We start from the raw sequence: 26,137 nt of genomic DNA on the forward strand, positions 1-26,137 counted from the left end.
GTGGCACTTGGTCTGTAAGGCGATACAGTCAAAACTGGGCTGACCACACTTCACTTAAAATGCTTTTGAAAAAGTACAACTTTTAGAAAACCGTAAAAACAGAGACAGTTATTCCTTTCAAATTGGCATCTTTGATGTGGAAAACTTAATATAAAAGTTTCAGTGTTGACAGAGTTGCTTTGGAAATGATGCAGTGGCATTCCAGCATCAGTGTTTCTGGAAACCTGATTCTGCATTCTGGAAGCTGAGGTTTGGGTGTATTATGCAAGGTATTTTGTGGCCCTGTATGCTTTCTAACAGCTGTGCCAGCTGATTTGTTGTCCTCATCTGCTTGTTTTTCTTTTAGGCTTCGCTCTCTGAAGACTTATTATATATCCATAGGAAGTGGGAGCATAGAAGTAGCTCATCTTTGTACTTGTTTTTCTCCAGTCTGTGTTGGTCGGACTTTATTTTGATCTGTCCATGCAGAAATTCCAGAGACTTTGATACCTTTGCATGTATTGTATCCCCTTACTCCTTCCTCCCTTCCCAGCAGATTCAGACCTTGCTCTGTCCATGATTAGAGTTGGCCAGACATGATCCAAAGTGATGTTTTTGTTAGCATGCTGGGGTGCATGTAATGTTGCACTAAGGTAGACTACTGGGATAGCTGCAGTTCAACAAAGGCTGTTGTGTTTTTTCTAAGGAAGACTTTTTTTCATTTCTGCTGGCTTTTCTTCTATATGTGAGAAAAGATGGTAAATAATTTACATTACCATTGCAGACTCTGTAGCTGTTCTTTGAATTAATTTACATTCTCTAAAATGCCTGTATAGAATTCCTGGCATTAAAAAACTGTGCTAATTCTTTCTTTATCTTTTTTGCTTCTTTCTTTTAACCACCTTCCTTGCCGCCAATTCTGGTATAAGAGTTTCTTTTAGTTACAGTCAAAATGGTAACACTTATGTTAATTTCCTGAGGTGTTTCCTGAGGCTTTGAATATAATTGTATGCATATTTGCTAGACTGGATGAATCTCTGCTATGATACCCAAACTATCTTCTGTCTTTTCTAGTGTTCAAATACTATGGTGATGGGCATATTAATATGTCTCCATTTCTTAACTAAATGATGCCACTACAATATGGAGAACTGTCTTGTAATGCTAAAGCTGTTGTAAAAGGTAGTAAAATATTAGCCTTTGATTTCTATTTTGGTTTGTTCTATTTATTGTCGAGTTTTTTCCATTAGATTCCTTACTGACTTTGAATTCTTTTAAGGTTGTTGCCATGACCTGCGCATTTTAAAGATGCCACCAGCAGCTAGGTTTGAGTTGCTTGTTTCCCAAACGTAAATAATCTGCAAAAATGGCCTGAAGTAAGAGTCTTTCCAAGATTCCATTACTGAACATACCAAAATTGTTCTGTTGGATCTGATTAGGAATAAATAGGAGTTTGGGATAGAGAAGACTTTCAGTATACCCCAAGAGATTAATGTCTTGCGCAATTTATTATAACTGAAAAGTGTAGCCTTTTGCCTTGGTCCATCCCTGGAGTTGTTCTTTTCTTTGGAAAGGAACTATGATAGATTCCAGTGTCTTCAGTAGAAGAAGTTACTTAACTGATGAATGTGGAAGGTAAAAAGAGCTGACATGTTCAGTTTCTCTGCTTTGGCAATATTACTTAAATTTCAGTTTCCTGAAATGGAACATTATTACTCTATCCTCCTGCAAACACAGAATTTTATTTTTTTTTTTTGCTAATACAGGTATGTGATGAGCATCTCTTACTTTAGATGATGTTAGTGAGTAAACAACTATTTACTGAAACCCAGTCCAGATATAAAAGCAAACTTTAAATCATAGTGTAATCTAACCTAACAGTTTTTTGTTTGACCATATCAATTTTTGGAGCCAGCTGCTTTGGGTAAGGTGCTTTGAAATATTTAAAACTGAGAAGAAGTGTGTTAGTTGTAAAGGCTGTTCAAGAAACTTGACTTATGGTACAGAAAGCCTGGGATGATCAAATGAAGGTCTTTTTTGCTCTCAGTTTTAGTTAAACCTTATATATTGGGTTACTGGATTTGAGATACTTAGCATTCTGCAATTTAGGTATGTATGTGCTCTGCTTTTAAACTTTGTTAGCGTTCTGAATAAATGTGTATCTTAACGGGGGAGATGGCTGGGAGCAGGGGCAGGCAGACTTGTTGGCTTTCCTTGGCCCTGTCCTCCCTTCTCAGCACTACTGCTTAATTCACATGTGGTTTTCTTCTATTATGTTTTCTTTGGATCAGTTCTGGTCTCGTGAATGATTGGTGCACTAAAGGTGTATTGCAGTTTAGTTTTCTGAATGTGTTTATTGTTTATTTCATCTGTGTATATGTTATACAGATAAAATATGCACTAAAATTGCAGAGGAGAAAGTTGAGAGAATGTTAGACATCTTCTTTAAAAGTGCTTAGTTCCACATGCCTTGAGTGAAGGGAATTCTTCTCTACTTTCTTAACCTTATGAACACTTTATTTTCCCATTAATTTCTATTTGACATTATGTTTGGTTGCAAAATCAAAGTGGTTGTACTACTGTTACTGTTTGTTAATTACTGTAAATGTAGTCTCCTGTTTGCATCTGCAGTTTATTATTGATATGAGTACAGTGATTTGAAAGTTACATTGATGCATGTAAATGGGACAAGTGGAAAGCCTGGGGGGCTTTCTGCTACATATTTAACTGTTTTCATTGTGTTAATAGAGGATTTTTCATGAAGTAGGCAGGGTTTTTTAATAAAAAATTGCAAACTGTTTTTAGTAATTCTATAAGCACCTTTTTTCTCTCCACCTGCAACCTCATGAAAGAATTCCAAAAAAGCATGCTAGCATTAGAACACATTTTGTTAATAGTATGCAAATCTGAACAGCTTGAAAATACTGAAGCCAAGCTAAGGTGGCCCTTGAAATAGTTTAGAGATGCTTCGTTTTGAGTGTCTTATTATTTCATGTTGTAGTGCTTAATCCTTTTATTTAGTTGCCGTGTAAATTTGTCTGATTTTTTGAAATTATTTTTGTTTTTGACTCTCCAGGTGGCCTAGAACATTGGCAGGCATCACAGCATACCTGCTGTGTACGCGTTACTCTGCAGGCAGTGGGATATATCCTGGCAACTCGCAGGATGAGAGAAGAGCCTGGCGCAGATGCGACAGGGGAGGGTACTGGGCAGAAGAAGACTACTCCAGATGCCAGTATGCAAATGATGTGACTCGAGTTCTGTATATGTTCAATCAGGTAATATGTGCATTAATATAAAATCAAATTCTTTAGTGGAAATAAAAAGTCAACAATCTGTTTCTCCACTCTTTTAAGCTGGTAATACTGGTGGTCTAGATGAATTATGATGAACTCATCCCTCAGAGCACAACACTAGAACATGTAGGTTTATGTGAAGACTTTTAATACTTACTTTGAGTGCCCCAGATTGAAAGTGCAAGGAAAACTTTTTTCTTAGGTGTACTTATGTAATAAAAGAATGGTACTTGCCATGGTTGTTTTTTGTCAACTGGATGCCCTGTCCTACCCACATGCTATAAAGAAGCAAGACAGGCTGAAGCTATACTGAAGAACAGCTATTTTCATTGTGATAACAGAGGGTAATCAAACTCTGCCTCTGTTGCTGTAAACCTCTTGTAGACTTGGTATGGCTGATGAGTTAAGAAGTGAAAGTAGTTGAGTATTAAGTAGGCTTCTCTAATCTGGTAGTACTCACCAGAATACAAGAGAGTATTCTAGAATTTAAATTTAGCTATGAAACAAAATTTTCCAGCTCCAGACTGCTTTTGAGGCTTATCTCTAGTTAATGCACACTTTCACAAACTGTTCTGCAGTGATGTCCCCAACCTTGTATGTATAGGTGCTGTATTGTAAAATACTCTATAAACTTTGAACCTCTGGTTTAAGCTTGATGTTTTCCAGTCCATACTGTCAGATCACTAGCATCAATGCAGCAGGTGAAACTGTAAAGATGGGAGAATGGTTTTTTGGTGTGGTGTGGAGTTTTTTGTATCAATACAGCTGTGGTGCTTGTCTGACCTCGGGGTAGAATTACCCTGTGTTGCACATGTTTGGAGTGTTTCGGTGTGTGAGCTCACCTTCTTTTAGAGGAAACTGCACACTGCGTGTCGGAAGCACCACAGCCCCTGGTGGTGGGACAACCAGGACCTAAGCTGATATTTGCCCTTTGAATGTTTTCAATTTCTACACATAGTGACAGCTTAGTGTCCCGTGACTTGGGCTAAATCTAGTTTGAGGCAAAAGCATTGAACTGCATATTGTGTGGATGGGTTGTTGACATGCTCCCTCTGTGTTGAGTTACTTGCTAATGCAGACATAGCTTTTTATCTTCCTGCTCTGGTTCCCTGAGGACCAGTGAGCACTGGTTTAAGAAAAGGTGGGAGGAAGAGAAAGGGAAAGGGCTGCCTGTTCTCCTCCAAGATATAATTATGCCAACTCCTAAGTTTTTGTGCTCTACTGCTTTATGTTCCTAGCACTAGAGGTGTGTGCCAAGGTTTGGTCACAAAAAACACGTTTGAGGGCTGAAATGGAGGGTAGTGGTGCTTAATGACTGTTTAGCAGGTGGGAGATGATGCTGGTGATCCCTCTGTGGGACACAGCAAGGTTGAGTGTTTGCTTGTCAAGAGCTCTGATGCTGCTGGTTTGCTTTTTCCTCACCTGGGAATTCACATTTTCTTGCAAGACCTGTTAGAGCTCAACACTACTCCTGCCTATGAAATGTAGCCCAACTTCAGAGTCCTGGTCAGGAACCTAGATCACTTCAGTCTGTTGTGACTGGTGTTGGTTAGCTGACAGTTATCAGGTTGTGGAAGAATGTTGCCAGGTTTATGTTAGGAAGTTTAAAATGAGATTGGGCATCTTCAGAAAAGCAGAAGTATAATTTTCATGTGTGAAGCAGACAACTTCCTATTATCTACTTAAAGATACGTGTACACAGGTATGCTACACTGAAATAGAGGTTTCAAATTGATTTTGTTTAAAGGGAGAAGTGGCATATTTTGGCTTTAGGAGTTGTTTTTACCCATTAGAGCCTTTCTCCCTGTGTAGTAGTTCTGGAATTTTTAGCAGCGTTCTGCACGGAAATTGATTGTCTCTTTTCAATTAATATTAAATGTATTAATACTGTAAGCATCTTTAGAGCCTTTGAACACAAAGGTAGTGAGTCATTTTGAACATCAGAACTTTGCCAAGCAATTTAAATCAAGTAGAGATCTAATTTTAAAATTGAGTGAAACCCTTGTAACATTTATACAAGAACATTTATATTTCACTGTTCTTGTTTGTGTAACATACAGATACAATTTTAGATGAAAAGAAATTAATGTTTAAAGAAAATGTTCAAAGCAATTACACAGAATATCTGAATTTGAAAGTTGACATTTTTTTCAGTGTGTGTTAGGACTTTGAATTTTATTTACACTTTAAATGCATGACTTGTAGTGTTTTGAAATAAAAAATCTTCCATTAATTGCATTCAAATTTTCATACAAGTACTAAGACCAGCCAGGGACAAATATATAGTTGTGCTTGTGTGGCACATAGCAAATTCAACAAGGCAGACTAGGTGTCTGTACAACGAAAGATGGAGAGACAGAACATCTCTAGTTTGGTTTACCATGGATAAACAGCTTCTTAACATAAGCTGATAACATTTGCACAGCTTTCCACTGTACTATGTGAAGTTTCCCATTTTTGGTCCCTGCTAGCTCAGGCATGTTGATGTTGTGTACTATTTAGTGAAGAATTTTCCAGCATGGTGCTTGTTTCAGGAATGAAATTATAAGCTTTTATCATAGAGAGAGTCTATATTGGGTCTTTGTGTGTGTGTGCTCCCTTCCAAATACTTTCTGTAATTACAGAATCAAGAGTGAATGCGACAGCATTTATGTGTTTTAATTTTTTTTGGCATTCTCTTGTTACAAAATGCCATATTTTAGGAGCTTTGTGTTGCCGTGCCTAGGCTCTGGTGAATAGGAAAATAAGCACTTCACAGTACTGTCTTTTTGCTCTTGGTGCAACACCTCTCTCCCTTCTAGGACAACAGGAGAAAGCCCAGTTTCTGCAGGTACAAATACTGGTTCTCTGACTTGTAGGAAATGCTTTTGCTAACAGATAAGGTGATAGTCCCTGGCTACTTAAAATATTGTTATCACTGTGGGAATTGCTGTCCTCTTTGGGGAAAATGCTTATTTATTAATTGCTGAAGTTTTGCCTCTGTCTTGTACTTAATTTTCACTTCTTCAAAATGCTTATATTTGTACTCTATGTAGATGCCGCTCAACCTTACTAATGCGGTGGCAACAGCGAGACAGCTCTTGGCTTACACTGTTGAAGCAGCAAATTTTTCTGATAAGATGGATGTTATTTTTGTGGCTGAAATGATAGAGAAATTTGGAAGATTTGCTGAAAAGTATAAAGAGGTAACTGGATAATTTGCCATCACTTTAAAGATAATTGAAGTGTTTGTCCTTAAGTATTGTGAGCAGTGAAACCTTCTCAACTTTAGATGCAGGCACGGAGTTAGTGGATTGTCAGATTCTGTTCCATGTTTTTGTTTGTTTAGTAGGTCCCTGAAGTTGCTGACCCATGGTCACAGACTTTGCATTCGCGCTGAGATGAACCAGCATTCACTGGACCTGTAATGTGAGTAACACCTCTGGTCAGCACTGGAGCAGGGAGATAGGTACAGTAAGTCTGTTTTTATTTAGTATGGAGTGGGTCACAGGTTTTCATTGGTATGTTCTTATCTAAAAATACAAATAATGAAAGCCTCAGAGATCCTCTCAATAGTGAATAAAACAAGACTTATCTTCTCCCCTCCCACCATGGTATGCTGTCTTTATTCAGTACTGAGCTGTATCTCTAAGGTTTTCAGTATTCCTATATCTTGCAGGATATAAGATAAGGCGTTAAAATAAAATCTTAGAGAACGCTCATTGTTGGGGAGAAAAATGTGAGTGGTTGAATATTCCCACCAGTGGGTAGAAACTCTCTGTTTCACTGCTGAACAGAGGTTATATTGATCTCACTGTACAGTGCATGTTGGGAAGTTGGAGACCACAATGCCTCAATTTTAAACTTGTGCAAAAAAAACCCAAACCAACAAACCACCAAATTTTCCCTATCCACCCTCAACAAACCATAAATGCTGGCTCTAAATTCTTTACAGAACTCCTTGGAGAATTTCCAGGCTAAATCTCCTTCTTATAATCATAGCTTGGATTTTTTTGGTGTGTATTTTGGAATTATACAAGCAGTTCATTAAATGGCTGGTTTTGTAGCCATTCAAAAATAGAAACATGTAACAAACCATGCAGCAATGTGAAACATTACGAGGATATTCTTTTCTGGGCTGTGATTTATTGTCTGCAGAGTGACACAATCTGGCATTACTTTGCCATGTTGAAGGTAATAGATGATATGAAAAAAATTGTTTCAGTCTTAGATCATATATATTTTTCTTATTGGTTTGACTTGAAGTCAACCTTTGATTTGCTCCTATATTCAAGGAACATGAGTGCAATTTCACTTAATAATTTTTAGTAGTTTTATTAATAAAACTTAGGTATTTCTTTTTATGGTATTATTTTACAAACCTTTTCTTGACACTGTATTCACTTGTACCATCTTATTGTCAGTTCTTTAGTTTTGTGTTGCAGTGGCTATTCTGAAAGAAATACTGTGTATTATGAAAAGCTTCATTTAATAGCTTTTTCATGTCAGAAGAATCAAGACAAATGTTCAGAAAGTTCTTAGCAGATTGTCTTAAATTAGAATGCAGTTGGAAAAACTTGTGCATACCTTGATAAGCAGGTGAAAGAATACTGTGTAGTATTTTTTAAAAGTATGAAACAACTCGAGTCCTGTGAGTTTAGGATCTTAATACTGATCATTTATTGTAAAACCACCATTTGTTGATGTGTTAGACATATTACCATTTTTCAAGTAGTAATAAGTCATAATAATCGACTTCAATTAATGTAACTGATTTGTTCTTGAGCATTTAATGAAAAGGGCTACAGCTCTGAGGCTCTGTGTTAGCTGTTGAGAGTACTGAGTGTAGCTTCTGTCCCTAAAAGAGACAGTTCATGAGACAGTAAATATTTTTATATTCCTGTTCTTGCCTTTATTTTTATATATTTTTAAAAAGGAGAAATGAACTACTGTGTTGTCTCCTTATTAGTAATATTCTGAAAAGAAATTGGGAAACCTGTAAAGTAAAGGAGATGTCTTCCCCACCCAGTCTACCTTTATGCGGAAAATTCCAGTCCCTAAATTTAGGCGCTGTGAATTGCCTTTCAGTCAATTGAACTAGAAAACACAAGCACCTTCACTTTTAGTCCAGTATTTGTCACTATTTCTTTAACGTTGTGAAAATCTGATGTAGGTTAATGTTGTTAATACAGGTGCTCATTAATTTAGAATCGTAGGATGGTCTCACTTGGAAAAGACCTTTTAAGATCATTGATCCAGTCCTGCTAAGTCTGCCACTAGATCATGTCCCTAAGCACAACATCTGCTCACCATTCCTGGAGGTGTTTAAAAGATGACTCAACCACCTACCTGGGCAGTCCGTTCCAGTGCTTGACAACCCTTTCAGTAAAGAAATTCCTCCTAATATCCACCCTAAACCTCCCCTGGTACAACTTGAGACCATTACCCCTTGTCCCATCACTAGTTACCAGAGAGAAGAGACCAGCACCCACCTCACTACAGCCTCCTTTCAGGTAGTTGTAGAGGATGACAAGGTCTCCCCTCAATCTCCTTTTCCCCACACTAAACAACCCCAGCTTCCCCAGCTGCTCCTCATAAGGCTTGTTCTCCAAACCCTTCACCAACCTTGTTGCCCTTCTCTGGACACACTCCAGTATCTCGATGTCCTTTTTGTAGTGAGGGGCCCAAACCTGAACACAGCATTCGACGTGCAGCCTCACCAGCGCCGGAGACAGGATCACTTCCCTGCTCCTGCTGGCCACGCTATTCCTGATGCAAGCCAGGATGCTGTTGGGCTTCTTGGCCAACAGGGCACCCTGCTGGCTCATTTTCAGCTGGCTGTCTACCAACACCTCCAGGTCCTTCTCCTCCAGGCAGCTCTCCAGACACTCCTCCCCAAGCCTGTAGCATTGCATGGGGTTGTTGTGACCCAAGTGCAGGAGTTAGCACTTGACCTTGTTGAACCTCATGCAGTTTGCCAGGTCCCATCAATCCAGCCTTTCCAGGTCCTGCTATAGAGCCTGTCTACCCTCAGGCAGATCAACAATCCTGCCAAACTTAGAGTCGTCTGCAAACTTACTGAGGGTGCACTTGATTCCCTTGTCCATGTCATTGATAAAGATACTAAACAAAAGTAGCCCCAGTTCTGAGCCTTGGGGAACGCCACTTGTGACTGGCTGCCAGCTGGATCTGGTTCCAGTCACCACCACTCTTTGGACACAGCCATCCATCCAGTGTTTCACCCAGTGAAGTGTATGCCTATCCAAGCCATACGGGGTCAGCTTCTTCAGGAGGATGGTATGGGAGACAGTGTCAAAGGCTTTACTAAATTCTATGTAGACAACATCCACAGCCTTTCCCTCATTCACTAAGCAGGTCACCTTGTCATAGAAGATCAGGTTAGTCAAGCAGGACCTGCCCTTCCTGAGCCCATGCTGACTGGGCCTGATCACCTGGTTGTCCCACATGTGCTGCATGATGGCACTCAGGAAGTTCTGTTTCATCTTCCTAGAGTTGTGACCTAAATAAATGTATTCCCTTTTTAAGTTTGTATTTGTCTGTCATACTGAAGACAAGGTAGGAATTGCGAGCATAACATACAGCAATGTAGCTGGTGGTTTGAAAGCAGCTCTGGTACTTGCAGGTATTTTCTGTCTCTTTTGTGTATAACCTGGAACCTAACACGATTCATGCAAAACTGAAGGCAAACAAAGAAACAATCAAAGAAAAGGCAGACATGGCAAAAGGAAGAAAGAAAGGTTGTGTGCTAATTTTTGCCTGTGTTACTCTTCTTCTCTTCCGTTATACATGCAAACTATATTTTTGTTGATTTATAGTTTATTTTACTTTTATTTACTTTAGGTTTAAAGTCGATTGTAAATAGTCCTTTTAAATACTTAGTACAGTAGAATGTGGAGTATTACATTCTTTGCTTTTAATGAAATACCTGTATTTCTTTTCTCATGGTTTTGTTTTCGAAGTATGGTGTGAACAGACAAATTACATTGGCATAACATTTTTCTTGAATGGAGGTAAATGTCTGAGTCAAAGTATTTCAGTATCTCAGTGTGACAAGCAGTGATTGGAATAGGAACAACCAATTTTCTTTTGCTTTTTGTGTTGACAAGTCGCTTTGTATTTTCTGATAATGATCCTGCTTGATGAATGCTTTCAAAGATACAAAATAGGCTTATTTCTCTTCCCTGTTAGCTTGGTGATGTGATGGTGGACATAGCAAGTAATATTATGTTAGCTGATGAACGTGTTCTGTGGATGGCACAAAGGGAAGCCAAGGCTTGCACTAGAATTGTGCAGTGTCTACAGAAAATTGCTATGTATCGGCTTGCAAATGGAGCTCAAGTTTATTCTACTGTAAGTATAAATTTATATATTGAGAAGACATTTTGCTGGCTCTTGAATTTCAGTAGCTTTCTATTTTTCTTAGTAGATGTTGGCATTATCTGAAATGCCTACTATTTCTGTAGGGTGAAGATAAGTACTCTGAACAGATTTATCCCTGCCAGATAAATAGAAATAGTTTTCTGGGTGGTTTTTTCTCTTAAGGCAGAGAATCCCGCTAGGATTATTTATTATTCGTCCTGTGGTGTGTAAAATTATTTAATGTTTTATTTTTGTCATCACAGTATTCTCCAAATATTGCTCTTGAGGCTTATGTAATAAAGACTGCTGGTTTCACTGGGATGACATGCACCGTTTTTCAGAAAGTGGCTACGTCAGACCGTACAGGACTGAGTGATTATGGGAGAAGAGATCCAGATGGAAATCTGGATAAACAATTAAGCTTTAAGTGCAATGTTTCCAATACACTGTCAAGTCTGGCTTTAAAGGTTAGATACTCCTTGTTTGCTGACTTTGTAATAATTTCTTAAATATGAATCATTTGGAAAGCAAGTGTATATTATTAATTTCTAATGTTAAAATAATATTTTTACATAATCCAGAATGACTGTGACAAGAGATAATTAGTGACAAACGATAATAAAGTTTGATTATAGAATGGTTTTTTAATGGACACAATTTTTAATGAGTAGGTGTGGTTCTCTTTATTAAAACTTCTTAAGTTGAAAGCTGCTTTCAGACCTTTTCATAAGTATGTTCCCTAGTTCATAATTATACTTGGCTCTATTTTGCTGTATTTAGATCTTTGTTACATATTAAATCAGATATTACCAGTCTTTTTAAATATCTGAAATACTCTGCTCGGAGTAATATTGTAATTAAGCATGAAGTAGAAAATTGGCCTGAAAAGTTACTTTTACCTGGGTGCATGTGTGTATATATATGTGTGTGTAGGCGTGCATACAATGAAAACACTTCCTCATATTCTGTAAAAGTATTTTTTCAGTTACATTCTCCAACGTACCAGTTTGCTTTTATTACTTAACTTGCTTGAAGATCGCTTCAGGGTGTATATTTGAAATTTTATTTTTGTAATTCTGTGCAATTACTTGCGTGCGTCCTCGAAAATAACTTGTATACAAGTTATCAAATCTGTTTGTATATCGCACTTCACTTTGAATGTTACTAGTGCACAATTACAGCATTTCTTTGTCTACATGTCCTGGTTGTGGCTTCTAGTTGGCAATAGTCAAATCTGGAAAACTGTTGTCAGACTTTACTGATACAAACCTCAGCTTTACTCTCAGTAAAAGTAAGGTGACTACAGAATTTTTAACTTTTTTCTGTTTAAAAAGATGTTAAGACTTTAGTAACCTGATTCAACTATTTTATCATGGATTACTTAGAAACACTTTCAAATAGGTCTGTCACAATACATAGTTTGCTCAATGCATTAGTCTCTGACATTATTCAGTTGGAGCAATTGCTAATTTAATCTCTATAAAGAATTTTATTTTCTCTTTAATAATCTGTTTACTTCTAGAACACAATTGTAGAGGCTTCCATCCAGTTGCCAGCTTCCCTTTTCACCCAAAAACAAAAAAGAGAAATCAGACCAGCAGATGAATCTGTCTATAAGCTTCAACTTATTGCATTTCGCAATGGAAAGCTTTTTCCAGCAACAGGAAATTCAACAAATTTGGCTGATGATGGGAAACGTCGTACAGTTGTAACACCAGTTATTCTTACCAAGATAGGTTTGTTGTTTATTACTTTTATTTTATGTTCATTAAAAATAAGAATCATTTTTGGCTGCTTTGTTTCTGACTAGTGTGTGTATGATTAAAGGGTTTTAGCCTCTAATGTGTTACATGTATTTGCACATAAATTTCTCAAAATTTCTGTTGTAACAGATGGTTTGAACCGAGCCAGTCACCACGTTCCTATAAATGTGACACTGCGGCGCATTGCACATGGAGCAGATGCTGTTGCAGCTCAGTGGGACTTTGATCTGCTGAATGGACAAGGGGGATGGAAATCTGATGGTTGTCGCATTCTTCTGTCAGATGAAAATATTACTACCATTCAGTGCTACTCCCTCAGCAACTATGCCGTTTTGATGGTATGACACTGAGAAATTGCACGTCTCTTTCTGGAACTTTACATATTCACAATGCAGTTCTGCTTTTTTTTTCTTGTGTTAAAGAAAAGGAGCATTTCCGTGTTCTACTTTGCATAAAACTAGACATAAGAAATCTTCGGTTTTTTCTTGTGTTGATATAAATGTTGATTTAAGATGAGGTTTAAGTGGAAAGCCGTCAAAGTGGAATTAATTGCTGAATATAATAGACACTAAAGAATTTTCACATGAAAAATACTTTTATTATAGAAAGTAATTTTAATGATCTGCTTAATCAAATGGGCTTTTATGAACTTTAGTCTAATAGTGACAATTTAAAATAAAGAAAGGTAACAGTTGGGAAAAAACCAAACTATCTTCTTTTTGTTAGCTTTGTCTGTTGACAGGAGTGTTTTCTCTTTTTTGTTTGTTTGTATTTTCCTCTGTGATCAATAACCAGAGAGAGCTATTTGACTGCAAATTAGCTATTCATTCACTAATATGTAGGTCTGTTACCAGAAGACATTAATTAAAAAAAAAAGAATCAAAACATTGTCACTACCCAAAATATTTTAAAAAATATTTCTTAAAAAATAGTACCTGAACTCTAATCTTAGCATATTGATGTCAATAAAATGGTTAACCAGTTCTGAAAGATAGTGGTAGTTGAAGGGAACGAGACACCTTCTTTCAGTGCTCTTCAGTTAGGAAGTAGGATTTCTTCCTGGGCTGTTCCCAGAGCTGCTCTTTCCAGAATTTGACTTGGGAAGCTTCCCTTTTTACAGATGGTGACTGCCACCTTGCTTGCCAGTCATCACCACACATGCTAATTGATAAAATGTGACGCATAAAAATAGCAGGCTAGTAGGAAGGTGAGTGAAATAGTCAGAGGTTTAGGAAATATTGTTAACCTCAGTGTAAATTTCATATGGGTTTTGTTGCACTTAATGTGCTCTGTGTGAAATTGAATGTATTTTTTAATGTAATTGTGCATGGAAGAGGATTCCTTTATGATCATCGGTGCGTATGAAGTTGCTATTTTTGTTTTGCGACTAAAATTTTCAAAAATTTTCCTGTCGAGAAGTAAACAGTAGAATACCAAAAAGCTTAACACAAATAAAATTAAGATTTAAAAGCCAGGCTTTTAAAAAGAGTTCAAAGAGAGCAAGATTTCACTTTACTTGAAGGTGCTTTTTAAAATGACTTCAAAATGTTTTAATCCTTTAGTTCTATTCTTTGATATCTTTAAATTAGATAATCCTTTCCTAAAACATAAGCGTTCTTTAAAATGGCATGAAACTTCATTTGTATGTACAGTATGGATGTAAGGAGGGAGTATGCTTTAAATTGGTCACATTTCTGCCATCTGGAGGAAGAAAAATGGAGAGCATATTCAGTCTGCTGCTATAAATGACTTACTAAATTAATACATGGTAAGATTATATCACTATCTTATTATGAGTTATATAGAGAACTGTTGACAAGCGGAAAGAGAAAGGGCAGCTTTCTTCCTTTTCTGCCAGTGGCTCTCATTCTGTGCTTGCTCAAAACTGGTATTCCTTAAATATTTAGCTACTTCCCAAAGTGTTGGGCTGTAGGGTTCTCCAGCTGGGTGTCCACTAGGCTGTGAACAGTGTTGAAATCAGATGGCACCAGCTGCCTGAGGCATAGTATCTTAAGCCTTTCTCAAAGTGTTTTTTCCAGGTGCCCAGGAAAACCAAATATGTAAAAATCAAACTAGCAATCTGATTAAATTAGTTAGAAACAAGTTTGAGTTAGTTGGGAATAACAAATTTATATTCTGATGAAAGAACAACTGAAGGAGTGGTGAAGAGACTGCTGACTCTAATTTAATTCTAAGTCTCAATTCAAGAACTCTTCTGTACGTGAAATCAGATTACCCGTCAACCTTAAAAACAGATTGTGCATCACTGTGACTTCTCAGAACAAACTGAAGCTTCCTCCTAATGTTCTACTGCTCTTTGTGAATGCCAGATTTGTTCTCCTTTCCTCCACAATACTTTTGAACTTTGCCAGCTCTAGAGGTTTAAGAGTGACTCTCTCTCAGAATTGTAGGTGAGAGAATTTTCTGTATCCTGTCTGTCTGAAAAATTCTTTTTAATGGATTATTCCACTGATCTTAATTAGGCAAATTTGGTTTGGTTTTTGCTGCAAAGGACTGAAGGTTTTTTCTGTTGCTGTTTGGGTTTTGGGTTTTTTTAGTGTTCATTACCATTATAGAAATGGAATTTTAGTAAACTATAATGACATCCAAACAGAATTATTTATCCTTGTTAGTAAATGAAAATGTCACTCCTCAAATGTTACTTGAAATGCTGCCATGCTTTAACAGTCCAAGGTTCCATTTCATGCTTACTCCTTGAGTGCTATTTTGATGAGTTGGTTCAGAAAACTTGGAACGGTGTTAAAGGCGGCTGAATTCTGAGTTGTCAACTAGCTATTCTGGTCAAGCAGTAATTGTAAAATAAGTTTGGTAGGAATATTTGGGTGTCGCTTGGTCCAATTACCTGCTTGAAGTTTGATTAGCTTCAAAGTCAGATTGTATTGCTCCACGTCATATCCAGCCAAGCTTTGAGGATCTCCAAGGTCAGAGATTACATACTCTAGGCAGTATGTAATCACTTTCATCAGAATTTTTTTTCCTGTCACAGGAATTTTCCATGTTGCTGATAAGGTCCATTGCTTCTCATCATTTCATGACTCATCTCCAAGAAGAGTTTGATTCAATCTTCTTTATACCATCCCAGTAGGTCATTCAATATAATAATGAGATTTCCTCTATCTTCCTTTTCTTCTTGGAGTTGAATGAACCCAGCTTTTCAGCCCCAGACTTTGTGTGCTTCAGCTGCCGGTCATCCCAGTGATCTGTTAGACTTGTTCCATCCAGTAGTCAGTGCCTTTCTTGTACTGGGGAGCCTCAGGTTGAAGATCGTTCTGCAGAGGTGATCTCACAGTGCTGAACAGAAGGGAATCAATTCACCCATTTGCTGTGGTTTTGCTGGTACAGCAAAACACGACCTTGGGCTGCAGGCTAACTGCTGACTTTTGTGGTCTTTTGTCTACCAGTACCCTCAAGTGGTTCTTTGGTTGTTTTCTGTTCAGTCCAGTGCCCAGTGTATTGTTGCGTGCATGGAATTACTCCATGATTTATTTCAGATCTTTTCACATTTTCTTTGCTGATTTTCATTGTTTTAGCAGCTCATTTCTCTGCCTTACCAACATCCTTCTGAATATCCTCCATTCTGTTGATCAGTCTTCCTAGTCCATAGCATCATCTGCAAACTTTGAGGGTGCTTTCTGCAATGTGTTTTGGATTATTGCGGAAGATAATCAACTGAAACACACAGTTGTTCTACATGCTATACATATAAGTATTTTATGAAGAAAATTATGTGTCTGTAAGCTGCTAACTGCTCTGCATATTCAAACATATATGAAGTTTAGGTGTTGTATTAAGTTGTGTGGCTGCATTTATAAAGGTCAGCCAGAATAGCAGGTAATTGTGGAAGAAAACCAGGAGCATAAAATAATAAATAATTGGAGAGTCAGGGTTGTGGTGGGAGGAAAGGGATTTAATCTAGAAGATTCCTCTTCTTTATTTTGCGTTTCCTCTGACATTCTCCTTGCCCCCACAAAATGAAGAGATAAGGTGAACTAATGTTGATTTTGGTTTTGTTGTCAGGACTTGACAGGAGCTGAATTATATACGCAGGCAGCTGATCTTTTGCATCCAGTAACTTATGCCACTGCCATGGTTTTGCTGATGTGCCTGTTGATGATCATAGTCAGTTACATATACCATCACAGGTATGAATCAAAATTACCAGACTAAAAAATTCCATTTCATAGCACTTAGGACTACTTTTTGATAAGAACACAATATAGTAATTTGCCTTTTTTTTTCTATAGAACTTGTTGATGCAAGCTGACAGTTAAACAAGTAGCTATTTAATCTGTTTCTGAATAAGACAATTTAGCTCTCAGAGCCATGTATCTTTCTAGTTCTTCATTTGTGCTTCATGATGAAAGAAGAGACTGCTCAAGAATGATGGTAGATTTTAACAAACTGTTCAGGTTTTTACATTTCTGTTAATGTGAAAGCTTCAAGCCTAAAATTTTTGAATCAGGTCACAAATAGTTGTATCAAGCTAGTTAATAGGAGGGTGTTTTAATTTCTTGTCGTGAAGACCAGAGACTATATTTGATTACCAAGTACATGGTAGTCAGACAATCATTAACAGTAATTATATCTCATTTATCGCAAGTGTATCTTGCTAGTTTCTGAAAGACAATAATGCAGCTGTGTTTTATGTTGTCTAATTTGTTTCTTTTAACAGTGTGATCAGGATCAGCGTAAAAAGCTGGCATATGCTAGTTAACCTGAGCTTTCATATTTTCCTGACATGTGTGATGTTTATTGGAGGCATAACTCAGACCACGAATGCCAGCATTTGCCAAGCAGTAAGTAAACATGCAAACACTTGGAAAGTTAGTTACCAGTTTCACACTCCTATATATGTATACACCCCTCTTGCCTTCTACAGAACAGTAGTACTGTACAGGCATTTTCCTCAGAATGTAAAATTTAGACTAAATCACCAATTTTTAAAAAATTTTTTCTGCCTTAAAGATTTCTGTTGTATTTTCATCCAGCCATGAAGATAAAGCTAGTTTGTTACTTGAAAACTGGGCAAGTATTTCAGAAGTGCAACAGAACTTTTTTCCTCAACTGATAGGAAGATGAGTTTACATAACGTATATCTTACTTTTTTGAAAACCACAGTGACTTGGCATCTAGAGCAGTCAAAGTAAAATAAGAGGTTTTTTCATCTCTTGAACTGAGCTTTTGAAAATTCAGGTGTTATGCAAGTATGTTAAATGATAATTTTTTTAAACTTGGTAGAAAAGAAAACGTTTGAGGCTTCATTTTTCTTTTTATTTTTTTAAGGTTGGGATAATTCTCCATTATTCCACTCTTGCAACAGTACTGTGGCTGGGAGTGACATCTCGTAATATTTACAAGCAAGTAACCAAGAAAGCAAAAAGATGTCAAGATCCTGATGAGCCCCCTCCTCCACCCAGACCAATGTTGAGGTGAGCTGCTTGTTTGTGTCTGCAACTTCGTTCTTTCCCAGGTCACTATGCTCATATTCTGACCAGAAAATACAACAGGTCACTACTGTTTTATTGCAAGTGCCTTTCTTAGATTTTCTTTCCAGGTCCATAAAGTCCTTTCCAGATGCTTTTGTTCCTCAGCATTGTTAAGGAGAATGAATTGAAGGACAATTGGTCTTAGTGTATTACTGTTGCAATACTTCATTCCTGATCTGTAAATTAAGAAATTGGTAGTATTTCGGCATCACCACAGGGGCTTTGCTTAGGACTTCAGATAACAACACTTAGTTAAGTGTTAAATTATCATAGAAGAAAGAATTCACAGAATCACAGAACGTTAGGGATTGGAAAGGACTTCAAAAGATCATCTAGTCCAATCCTCCTGCTGGAGCAGGAACACCTAGATGAGGTTACACAGGAAGGCATCCAGGCAGGTTCTGAATGTCTCCAGAGAAGGAGACTCCACAACCTCTCTGGGCAGCCTGTTCCAGTGCTCTGTCACCCTCACTGAGAAGAAGTTTCTTCTCAAATTTACGTGGAACCTCCTATGTTCCAGTTTGTGTCCGTTACCCCTTGTCTTATCGTTGTTTGTCACCGAGAAGAGCCTGGCTCCATCCTCGTGACACTCACCCTTTAAATATTTATAAACATGAATGAGGTCTCCCCTCAGTCTCCTCTTCTGCAAACTAAAGAGACCGAGCTCCCTCAGCCTTTCCACATAAGGGAGATGCTCCACTCCCTTGATCATCTTTGTAGCCCTACGCTGGACTCTCTCCAGCAGTTCCCTGTCCTTCTTGAACTGAGGGGCCCAGAACTGGACGCAGTATTCCAGATGCGGTCTCACCAGGGCAGAGTAGAGGGGGAACTGCTATCAAACAATTAATAGACACTCCAATTAAAGTAAATAAAGTTTAATGTTTTCCAAAGGTTGCTTATAAATAGTTTGAAAAATGGGTATCAGTTATTACCCAATAAAAACAGTGTTCATTGTGAAGCACTCCTCTTAGAATTTTTATTTCTGAAATCACTGAATTGGGACAAACTAATTATCTATGAAATTCACCCTGCGTGGAATATTTTTAATAGAAAGCTAGAAAACATTAACATACTTTGTTCATATAGCTTAGTGAGCCTTTGGATATTAATTAAAAACTGCTAAGCTGAAGTTCTCCACAAGGTGGCAGAAGTCGATTAACTTTATTAGTTGTAGGCAACTATTTAGAAAGCTTGATATTTGAAGTACAGAAATTGCAGGTAACCAGAATATCATCAACTAAAATTTGCAGTACTATATACAAACATAGAGAAATACTTATTTGATAAGTTAGAGCGTAGAAGGCTAATATTTATAGCACTTAGGGCTGTCTTTGCTTTCCTTAACTTTTATTATTTTTCTTTTTAAGAAAAAGTAAATCTATTGTATTCACTGTAGGATATCATGCCCATCTTCAACTGTGTGCCTTCCAGCAGGGTACATAGTAGCTTTTTTAACATCTGTTGCTGTTTTTTTTTGTTGTTGTTGTTTTTTTAAAAAATCCCTTATCATTTATCATTAAGTTCTTGCTTTGCAAAATGTCACAGTAAAATTACCAGCCTCACAGGCTCAGCTGTGCACAGACGTTAACATGTACATATGATTTCAGATTTGGAGACCTTATTTGTGACAATGGCAGTAACTCTGGAGACAAGTATGAGAACAGTGCAAATGTGCTTTGTATTTTTCTGATTTTTCTCAGTGTCCAACTTCTTGCAGATCAGGGATTTTCTCAGTCAGATATGTGATGTTTTGACACGGAACAGCCATTGAAGGTTTTGGTTTTAATTCAGTTATCTTTCAAATTTCTGTTCAAAACAAAGCTACTCATAGTGGCACAGGGCAAAGAGTTTTGTGCAAGAGTTTCTTAGTTTAGAACCAGTCCTCTACCTTTATCTGGGCTCCTGTTTCTTGAATTTAAAGAGATGAAACAAGTAATTCTCTGCTTGCTTGCATGCGGTTTATATTTCTGCTCCGTGTGCTTTTTCAGAACTACAAAAGGTCTTTTGGAACAGAAAAAAATAAAGAGATAAATGTCTCCAGGTACATAGTTTTCTCCTTATTTGCCACACATGAGTTATTCTGCTTTGTGTTCTTTGGTTTAAAGAAGTCCACCTTGCAGTGATAGGTAGACATGGCATTTACACTGATCTTCAGTTTCTGTAGGTATTTTCTGAGGGTGAGCTTTCATACCTTAAACTTACTTCCCCTCTAGCATAGATAAGCTTTTATTCTGTATTCTGGGAAATTCATTGCATGTAAGACAGTTTTGTGAGTGATGATCTTACTCACTCAGCGTTAACAGGACTTCGTGACAGGTCATGAACAAGGTGAAAAAAGACTTTGAAATGGATCCGGTGTTCTGCAGAAAGCCGCCATAGGCAGGAGAGAAGAGATTTGCTGTGGCTCACAGTAGCAATGTTGAGATGTGCAACATTTGACACTGGTTGGAATTTCTTAACTGTGGAAAAACTTGGCATATTGCATTGCCATGCCAGGCAAGAGGGTGTACAAATAACAGAGGTCCTCAGCTGCAAGCCAAAAGAAGGAAATGGAGTTTGTCATGTAGGAATGGTACCTTGTTCAGCAGCCTCCAACCAAGAAAAAAGTGAACAATTTCCAAGTTTTTAACTAAAAACTGCTTTACAGAGAACCTTGCTGAAGATCCTTATAATGGGATACCTCATGTTAAACATGAAATAAAACTACTAATATTTGTATTTTGTAATTTTATTTAAAATACAAATACTTGTTTTACCATAATACAGATATTAGGTGAATGTTCTACTTAAACACAGCATTTCACTATTTATGGATTTTTTCTGTTATCATCATGACACCTCTTGTTACGCTGCATTAGATTTGTTTTTCTATTTTTGATCTAACTTAAGGGAAAGTTTTAGCTTGTACAGCATTCTGCCCCAAAATCTTAGTGTTTCCTCTAATATACTTTGTGTATGTTTTTGTTATACAAACCATTCTGTTTGTATAGCTCCTTGATGCATGATAGTTTTGGTTTGTAATTTGGGCTCTTGGGAATTGCTGAAGACAGACACAGCAACACGTGTGTTGAGTTTTTTATTTTTCCTTTTTTCTTGTGTTGTCACTTGGTATCTTGGTATGGTTCAAGGCCAGTTGTAAACATGTTCCTTCAATACAGCAGACTGAACTACGGCTACGAATAATCCATGTTGCTTCACTCTCCCACCGGTAACAATTTCCCTTGTGTAGAATCAGCATCACTGAGCTGTGGCACATCTCTGAGGCGGTGATTTAGTAATCTGTAGTGAAGGATAAATAGAGTAAAATCTGCCACAAAGATCTGTTTCATCTGGCCAGCTCCCGATTTGCTGCATCAAAATACGGAATAAACTAGTGGCAGACCTTGGCCTTTGTAGGGTTCAGCAACCTAGTAATATATTTAGTATACCTAGACTTCCAAGAAAGACTTATTTTAGACTGTTATTTTGTATCTCAAGTGAGACAGCAGTAACTTCTGGTGAATAATCTGAAATGCAGGGGAAGGGTCCAGGACCACTGCCATAGGTGTCTCTTTCAGCAAAACAAAATCCCCATCCATATGCCACAGTTGTAGTTGCCACAGTTGTAGTTTTCACAGCTTGTCCTGATTGAATTTGGACTGGATTAACATAAGATGCAGGACAGAGTACCATTAATTTGAATGATCGTCAGTAATTATTGATCTGCCACTAATGACTGCAATGTGAATTCACAGAAACTGGAATGAGAAGTTAGATATTCCATCAATGTATGCCCTTGTCCTTGTGAAGGCGTACAGTTTCTATTACCACAGGGAAGCAGGAGGTATATGCCTGATTATAGAGGTATGTAGATTCCTATGTAGATTATAGAGTCCATTGAAAATAAATAAAAACAGCACTAGCACCACTCCCCAGACTCTTCCACATAAAACCCCCATGCAACAAGAGTTCTTATGGCTGATCTTCTGAGTATAGTGTCCATAATTTTAGGCAAATTCATATCTGAACAAGAGACAAGCCACTTAGGAGGAAATACTAAGTTTCTGTATTCTCTTCTGTCACTTTTTGTCACCTTTTGGCTGCCAGCTTTTGCTTCTTCTAACCCTTCTGCGAGGGAGGTGACCAGCTGTGAGAGAGAGGTGGTTTACAACAGGAGGAAAAAAATTTTAGTAAGGAAGACATAGGAAAAAAAAATTATACTGCCAAAGCCCAAACCTGATTCGCCCTATTTATTTTCTTAAAGAACTTGTGTATTTCTGGAATCCTGGAAAGTTTTCCTTTCCTTCATGGTGACTGAGTAAAATCCATTGCCACTAAGCAACCACTGATATACTGGCTTTACTTTTTAGGTTCTACCTCATTGGCGGAGGGATCCCGATCATAGTTTGTGGAATAACAGCGGCAGCAAACATCCGAAATTATGGCAGCAGACCTAATGCTCCTTAGTAAGTACCAGATAAGAGAGAGCTCTGTCATAACTTTTCATGGGTTTGCTTTTCTAAGTACTCATTGCAATTAATTCTGATTTTTTTTCCAGAAAATGTAGTGCAGCAAAGATCATTTCAAAGTACTATTTTGAACTGATAAAGCATAAGTGACTTGTGAGAAGATACTAATTTTAATTCTTTGGTTTTGTTTCTTTTCCAGTTGCTGGATGACTTGGGAACCTAGCTTAGGAGCATTCTATGGACCAGCTAGCTTTATAGTTTTCATAAACTGCATGTATTTTCTCAGCATATTCATACAACTAAAACGTCACCCTGAACGTAAATACGAACTTAAGGAACCCATTGAGGAGCAGCAGCGTCTGGCTGGTAGTGAACACGGGGAACTAGCTCATCAGGATTCACTGTCGGTGTCACTTGTTTCTACATCTGCGTTGGAGAATGAGCACAGTTTTCAAGCACAGCTGCTGGGAGTGGGCCTTACTTTGCTTTTGTATGTCGCTCTCTGGATCTTTGGAGCTCTCTCAGTTTCCCTTTATTATCCCATGGACCTGATCTTCAGCTGCTTTTTTGGGGCAACATGTTTAAGCCTCAGTGCCTTTCTTATGGTGCACCACTGTGTTAACAGGGAAGATGTCAGGCACGCCTGGGTAACAACATGCTGCCCTGGAAGGAGTACGTATTCGGTGCAAGTGAACGTGCAGCCCTCCAGCTCCGGTGGAACCAATGGGGAGGCCCCTAAGTGCACCAACAGTAGTGCAGAATCTTCATGCACTAATAAAAGCACATCAAGCCTGAAAAATTCTTCTCAAGGTTGTAAACTAACTAACTTACAAGCTGCAGCAGCTCAGTGCCACCCTACCTCTCTGCCATTGAACACAGGTCCTCAACTTGACAACAGTCTCACAGAGCATTCAGTGGATAACGATATCAAAATGCATGTAGCTCCTTTAGAGGTACAGTTTCGGACAAATGGACACCCAAGTCGGCATCATAAGAACAGAAGCAAGGGACATCGCGCTAGCAGGCTCGCGGTGTTGAGGGAATACGCCTATGATGTTCCCACAAGTGTGGAAGGAAGTGTGCAAAATGGCTTGCCTAAAAGTCGACAAAGCAACAGCGAAGGGCATTCAAGGAGCAGAAGAGCCTATTTGGCATATAGAGAACGTCAATATAACCAGTCGCAACAAGATAGCAGCGATGCTTGCAGTACACTTCCAAAAAGTAGCAGAAATACTGAAAAATCAATAGCTACCAACAACAAAAAAGATATCCTAAGGAAACCAATAGCGGTTGAAGTTGAAAACCAACAAAAATCTTATGGCTTAAATTTAGCCATTCAGAATGGACCGCTTAAAAGCGGTGGGCAGGATGGACCCTTGCTCACTGCGGACAGTACTGGCAATATTAGAACTGGGTTGTGGAAACACGAAACTACTGTGTAGCATTACAGTTCATTCCGGGATGAATCCCTTCAAACTGTGATTACACATTCCTCAAAGCCGTTAACACTTGTAAAGACTGTTTACAAACTGTAGGTACTCTGTGCAGGGAGGGAACAAAGATAATCTGCCAAGCAAAAGATTATGTGCATTGTTATCTTTGCTGTTCTTACAAAGATGAACTTCTGGTATTTTGTGAAGTTTTTTTGAAGCATCACTCTCCAGACATGCAGAACATAACTTTGTACATTTTTATTTTTCACCTGTAACCCTGCAGATGTGTCCACAACACATTTCAAATTTGTAATTAAATGTATAATAAATAGTATTTTCCCCAGCAGCCCAATGTTGCACTTACTTGGTTTTTTAAAAGATTATTGCACTGAATGTCGTCTTGACATTACTGCTTCAGTAATTTAAAAATTGACTTTCTAAGAAAATACTTGGTGTCTGAAAATGACAATGCAAATGGCTCAATTAATTGCATAAGGCATAGGACTTGTTTGAAATGAGGAAGCTACATTTTAAAGAGATTTCTAGTATACAGGCAGTTTGTACACTCAAATCATTGTCTCGTACTTGCTGCGTAAGTTAGCTATAGTTTCAGATGGCTTTGGCTTATTTTAATGCACTTGGTAATGTTTTTGGATAGTTTTCTGGTTTGCCCTCATAATTGCTTGGCTGGGATGCTTGCTTTAATCTGTTTCAATCATTTGTAATGGAGGAGGTTATGAATGTTCATAGACAGTAAGTGCTGATTTGCAAAGGTCATCAGTACCTCTCTGAAAACTCATTCAGTTGTAATGGTGTGGACGAATAATGGCACAGGTGTTTGAAGAGGTGGTAATGGGATCATCTGTTCAGAGTGTGATCAGGATGCGAAATCGGGGTCTCCAGGTTCAGTGTCACTGCACAAGCTGACTCTGAAGAGGATGTTCTGAGTGGGAATTTCACTTCTACTCACCTGTATGTGACAGTTTGCAGAATAAAAATTTCAGTAGCAGAGCTATATTAATAGATTTTGGTAAGTTTTTAAAAGCATGTAAGTTACTGCAGTAGAAATAGCTAAAACATGAAATCTTTTACAATAATGTAAATATTGAAAAATAGAAGTTGTGGTTAAATGAAACTAATTTAAACTTAAATTATAGTGGAGTATAATTACAAAAATTAGAGTCAAGGCCAAAATATTTTATGTAAAAGGGAATATTACAGAATAGATTTTGTTAATGTTATGAGTATAGTTTTCTATACTTAAACTGTTGACACCTTGATATAAGCAAGATCATATTTTGTCATCCTGCTGCTGTGACAGATTTGAGGTTGTAGTTGCAGAGTAATGCTTAGGGCTTTACCTGTTTCCAGTACTGATACCTGTTTTGCTAAAACCACATGTATTAAATAGCAAAAAAATGGTTCTGTATGATCTAGGACTGATACCACAACTCAACTGTTAAGCAACAAATGAAATTGGATTTCTGTACTTGGCTACTTGGTTACCTAATTCAGACTTGTCACTGCTGGCTATTTTAACTAAGTGTATCTGTATTCAAACAGATACAGGTCTGGCATGCTCAGGACTCAAATATTTTGGTAAATAATTTATAATGTGAGGACTCATTCAGGTATGTTTAATTATTGTTTGCCAGGTTTACTGCACCCTCTACTGGTTGGTTTGATAGTCCGAACTAATCTTGCGTGCATTGAATAAACCTCTCCAGCCGGGCAGCGTTGTTAGGATTTGGGGTCTGTTTTTACTACTTGTGAGTAGTGGCCATTTAAGAATTCTTAAAGCAAGATTTTGACAAGTGCATGACTCGGTTTTGATTGCTGTTCTGTTTTACTGGCTTAAAGTGAGTTATCTCTGAGCTTGTAACTGACCTTACAGCTACTGTATAGGCACTCAAAAAGAGGAATTTATAGGTATTACCAAAGAAAATAATTTAAACTGAATGTCCAAATACATGTAAAATATTTACATTTTAAGCTATATGACAAGATATTTAAGCATCTTGGACAACTCATTGCTTTGTAATTGCAAAAAAAGTGGTATGTGGGTTGTTATTTGGTGTATGGGGGTGTTCCTCATGGTGACAGCAATACATTTTGGACCTAGAATTCAAAACTGGTGACTTTATCCTATTCCACTGCAAATGCTGCAGGGCTCTCTTGATTTAGTGATGGACTGGATAAAAACTGGATTGCAGACAGTAAGTGTAAGGGCGTGTGCTAAGAGAAGCACTCATCTCTGAGCTGAATTTGTATGTTACACAACTAGCAGCAATGTAATCACTGAAGTTCATTCCTATGTAGTTTCACACACAGAATATTAGGAGTTGGAAGGGA

At 37.7% G+C, this 26,137-nt stretch overlaps 1 protein-coding gene across 1 annotated transcript; it reads left to right on the forward strand.

The window, feature by feature from the left end:
• Positions 1-3,055: 3,055 nt before the first annotated feature.
• Positions 3,056-24,131, forward strand: GPR125 (G protein-coupled receptor 125; the record flags this gene model as incomplete). Its single annotated transcript, XM_010179593.1, has 11 exons — positions 3,056-3,257; positions 6,311-6,460; positions 10,464-10,625; positions 10,898-11,101; positions 12,157-12,370; positions 12,527-12,735; positions 16,436-16,560; positions 17,091-17,214; positions 17,702-17,847; positions 22,254-22,349; positions 22,552-24,131. Coding segments are annotated over 11 exons (2,875 nt in total), but the record flags the coding sequence as incomplete, so codon positions are not given.
• Positions 24,132-26,137: the final 2,006 nt, after the last annotated feature.

The sequence above is a fragment of the Mesitornis unicolor genome, unplaced genomic scaffold, assembly GCF_000695765.1.
Source record: "Mesitornis unicolor isolate BGI_N332 unplaced genomic scaffold, ASM69576v1 scaffold21922, whole genome shotgun sequence".
Classification (NCBI taxonomy): domain Eukaryota; kingdom Metazoa; phylum Chordata; class Aves; order Mesitornithiformes; family Mesitornithidae; genus Mesitornis; species Mesitornis unicolor.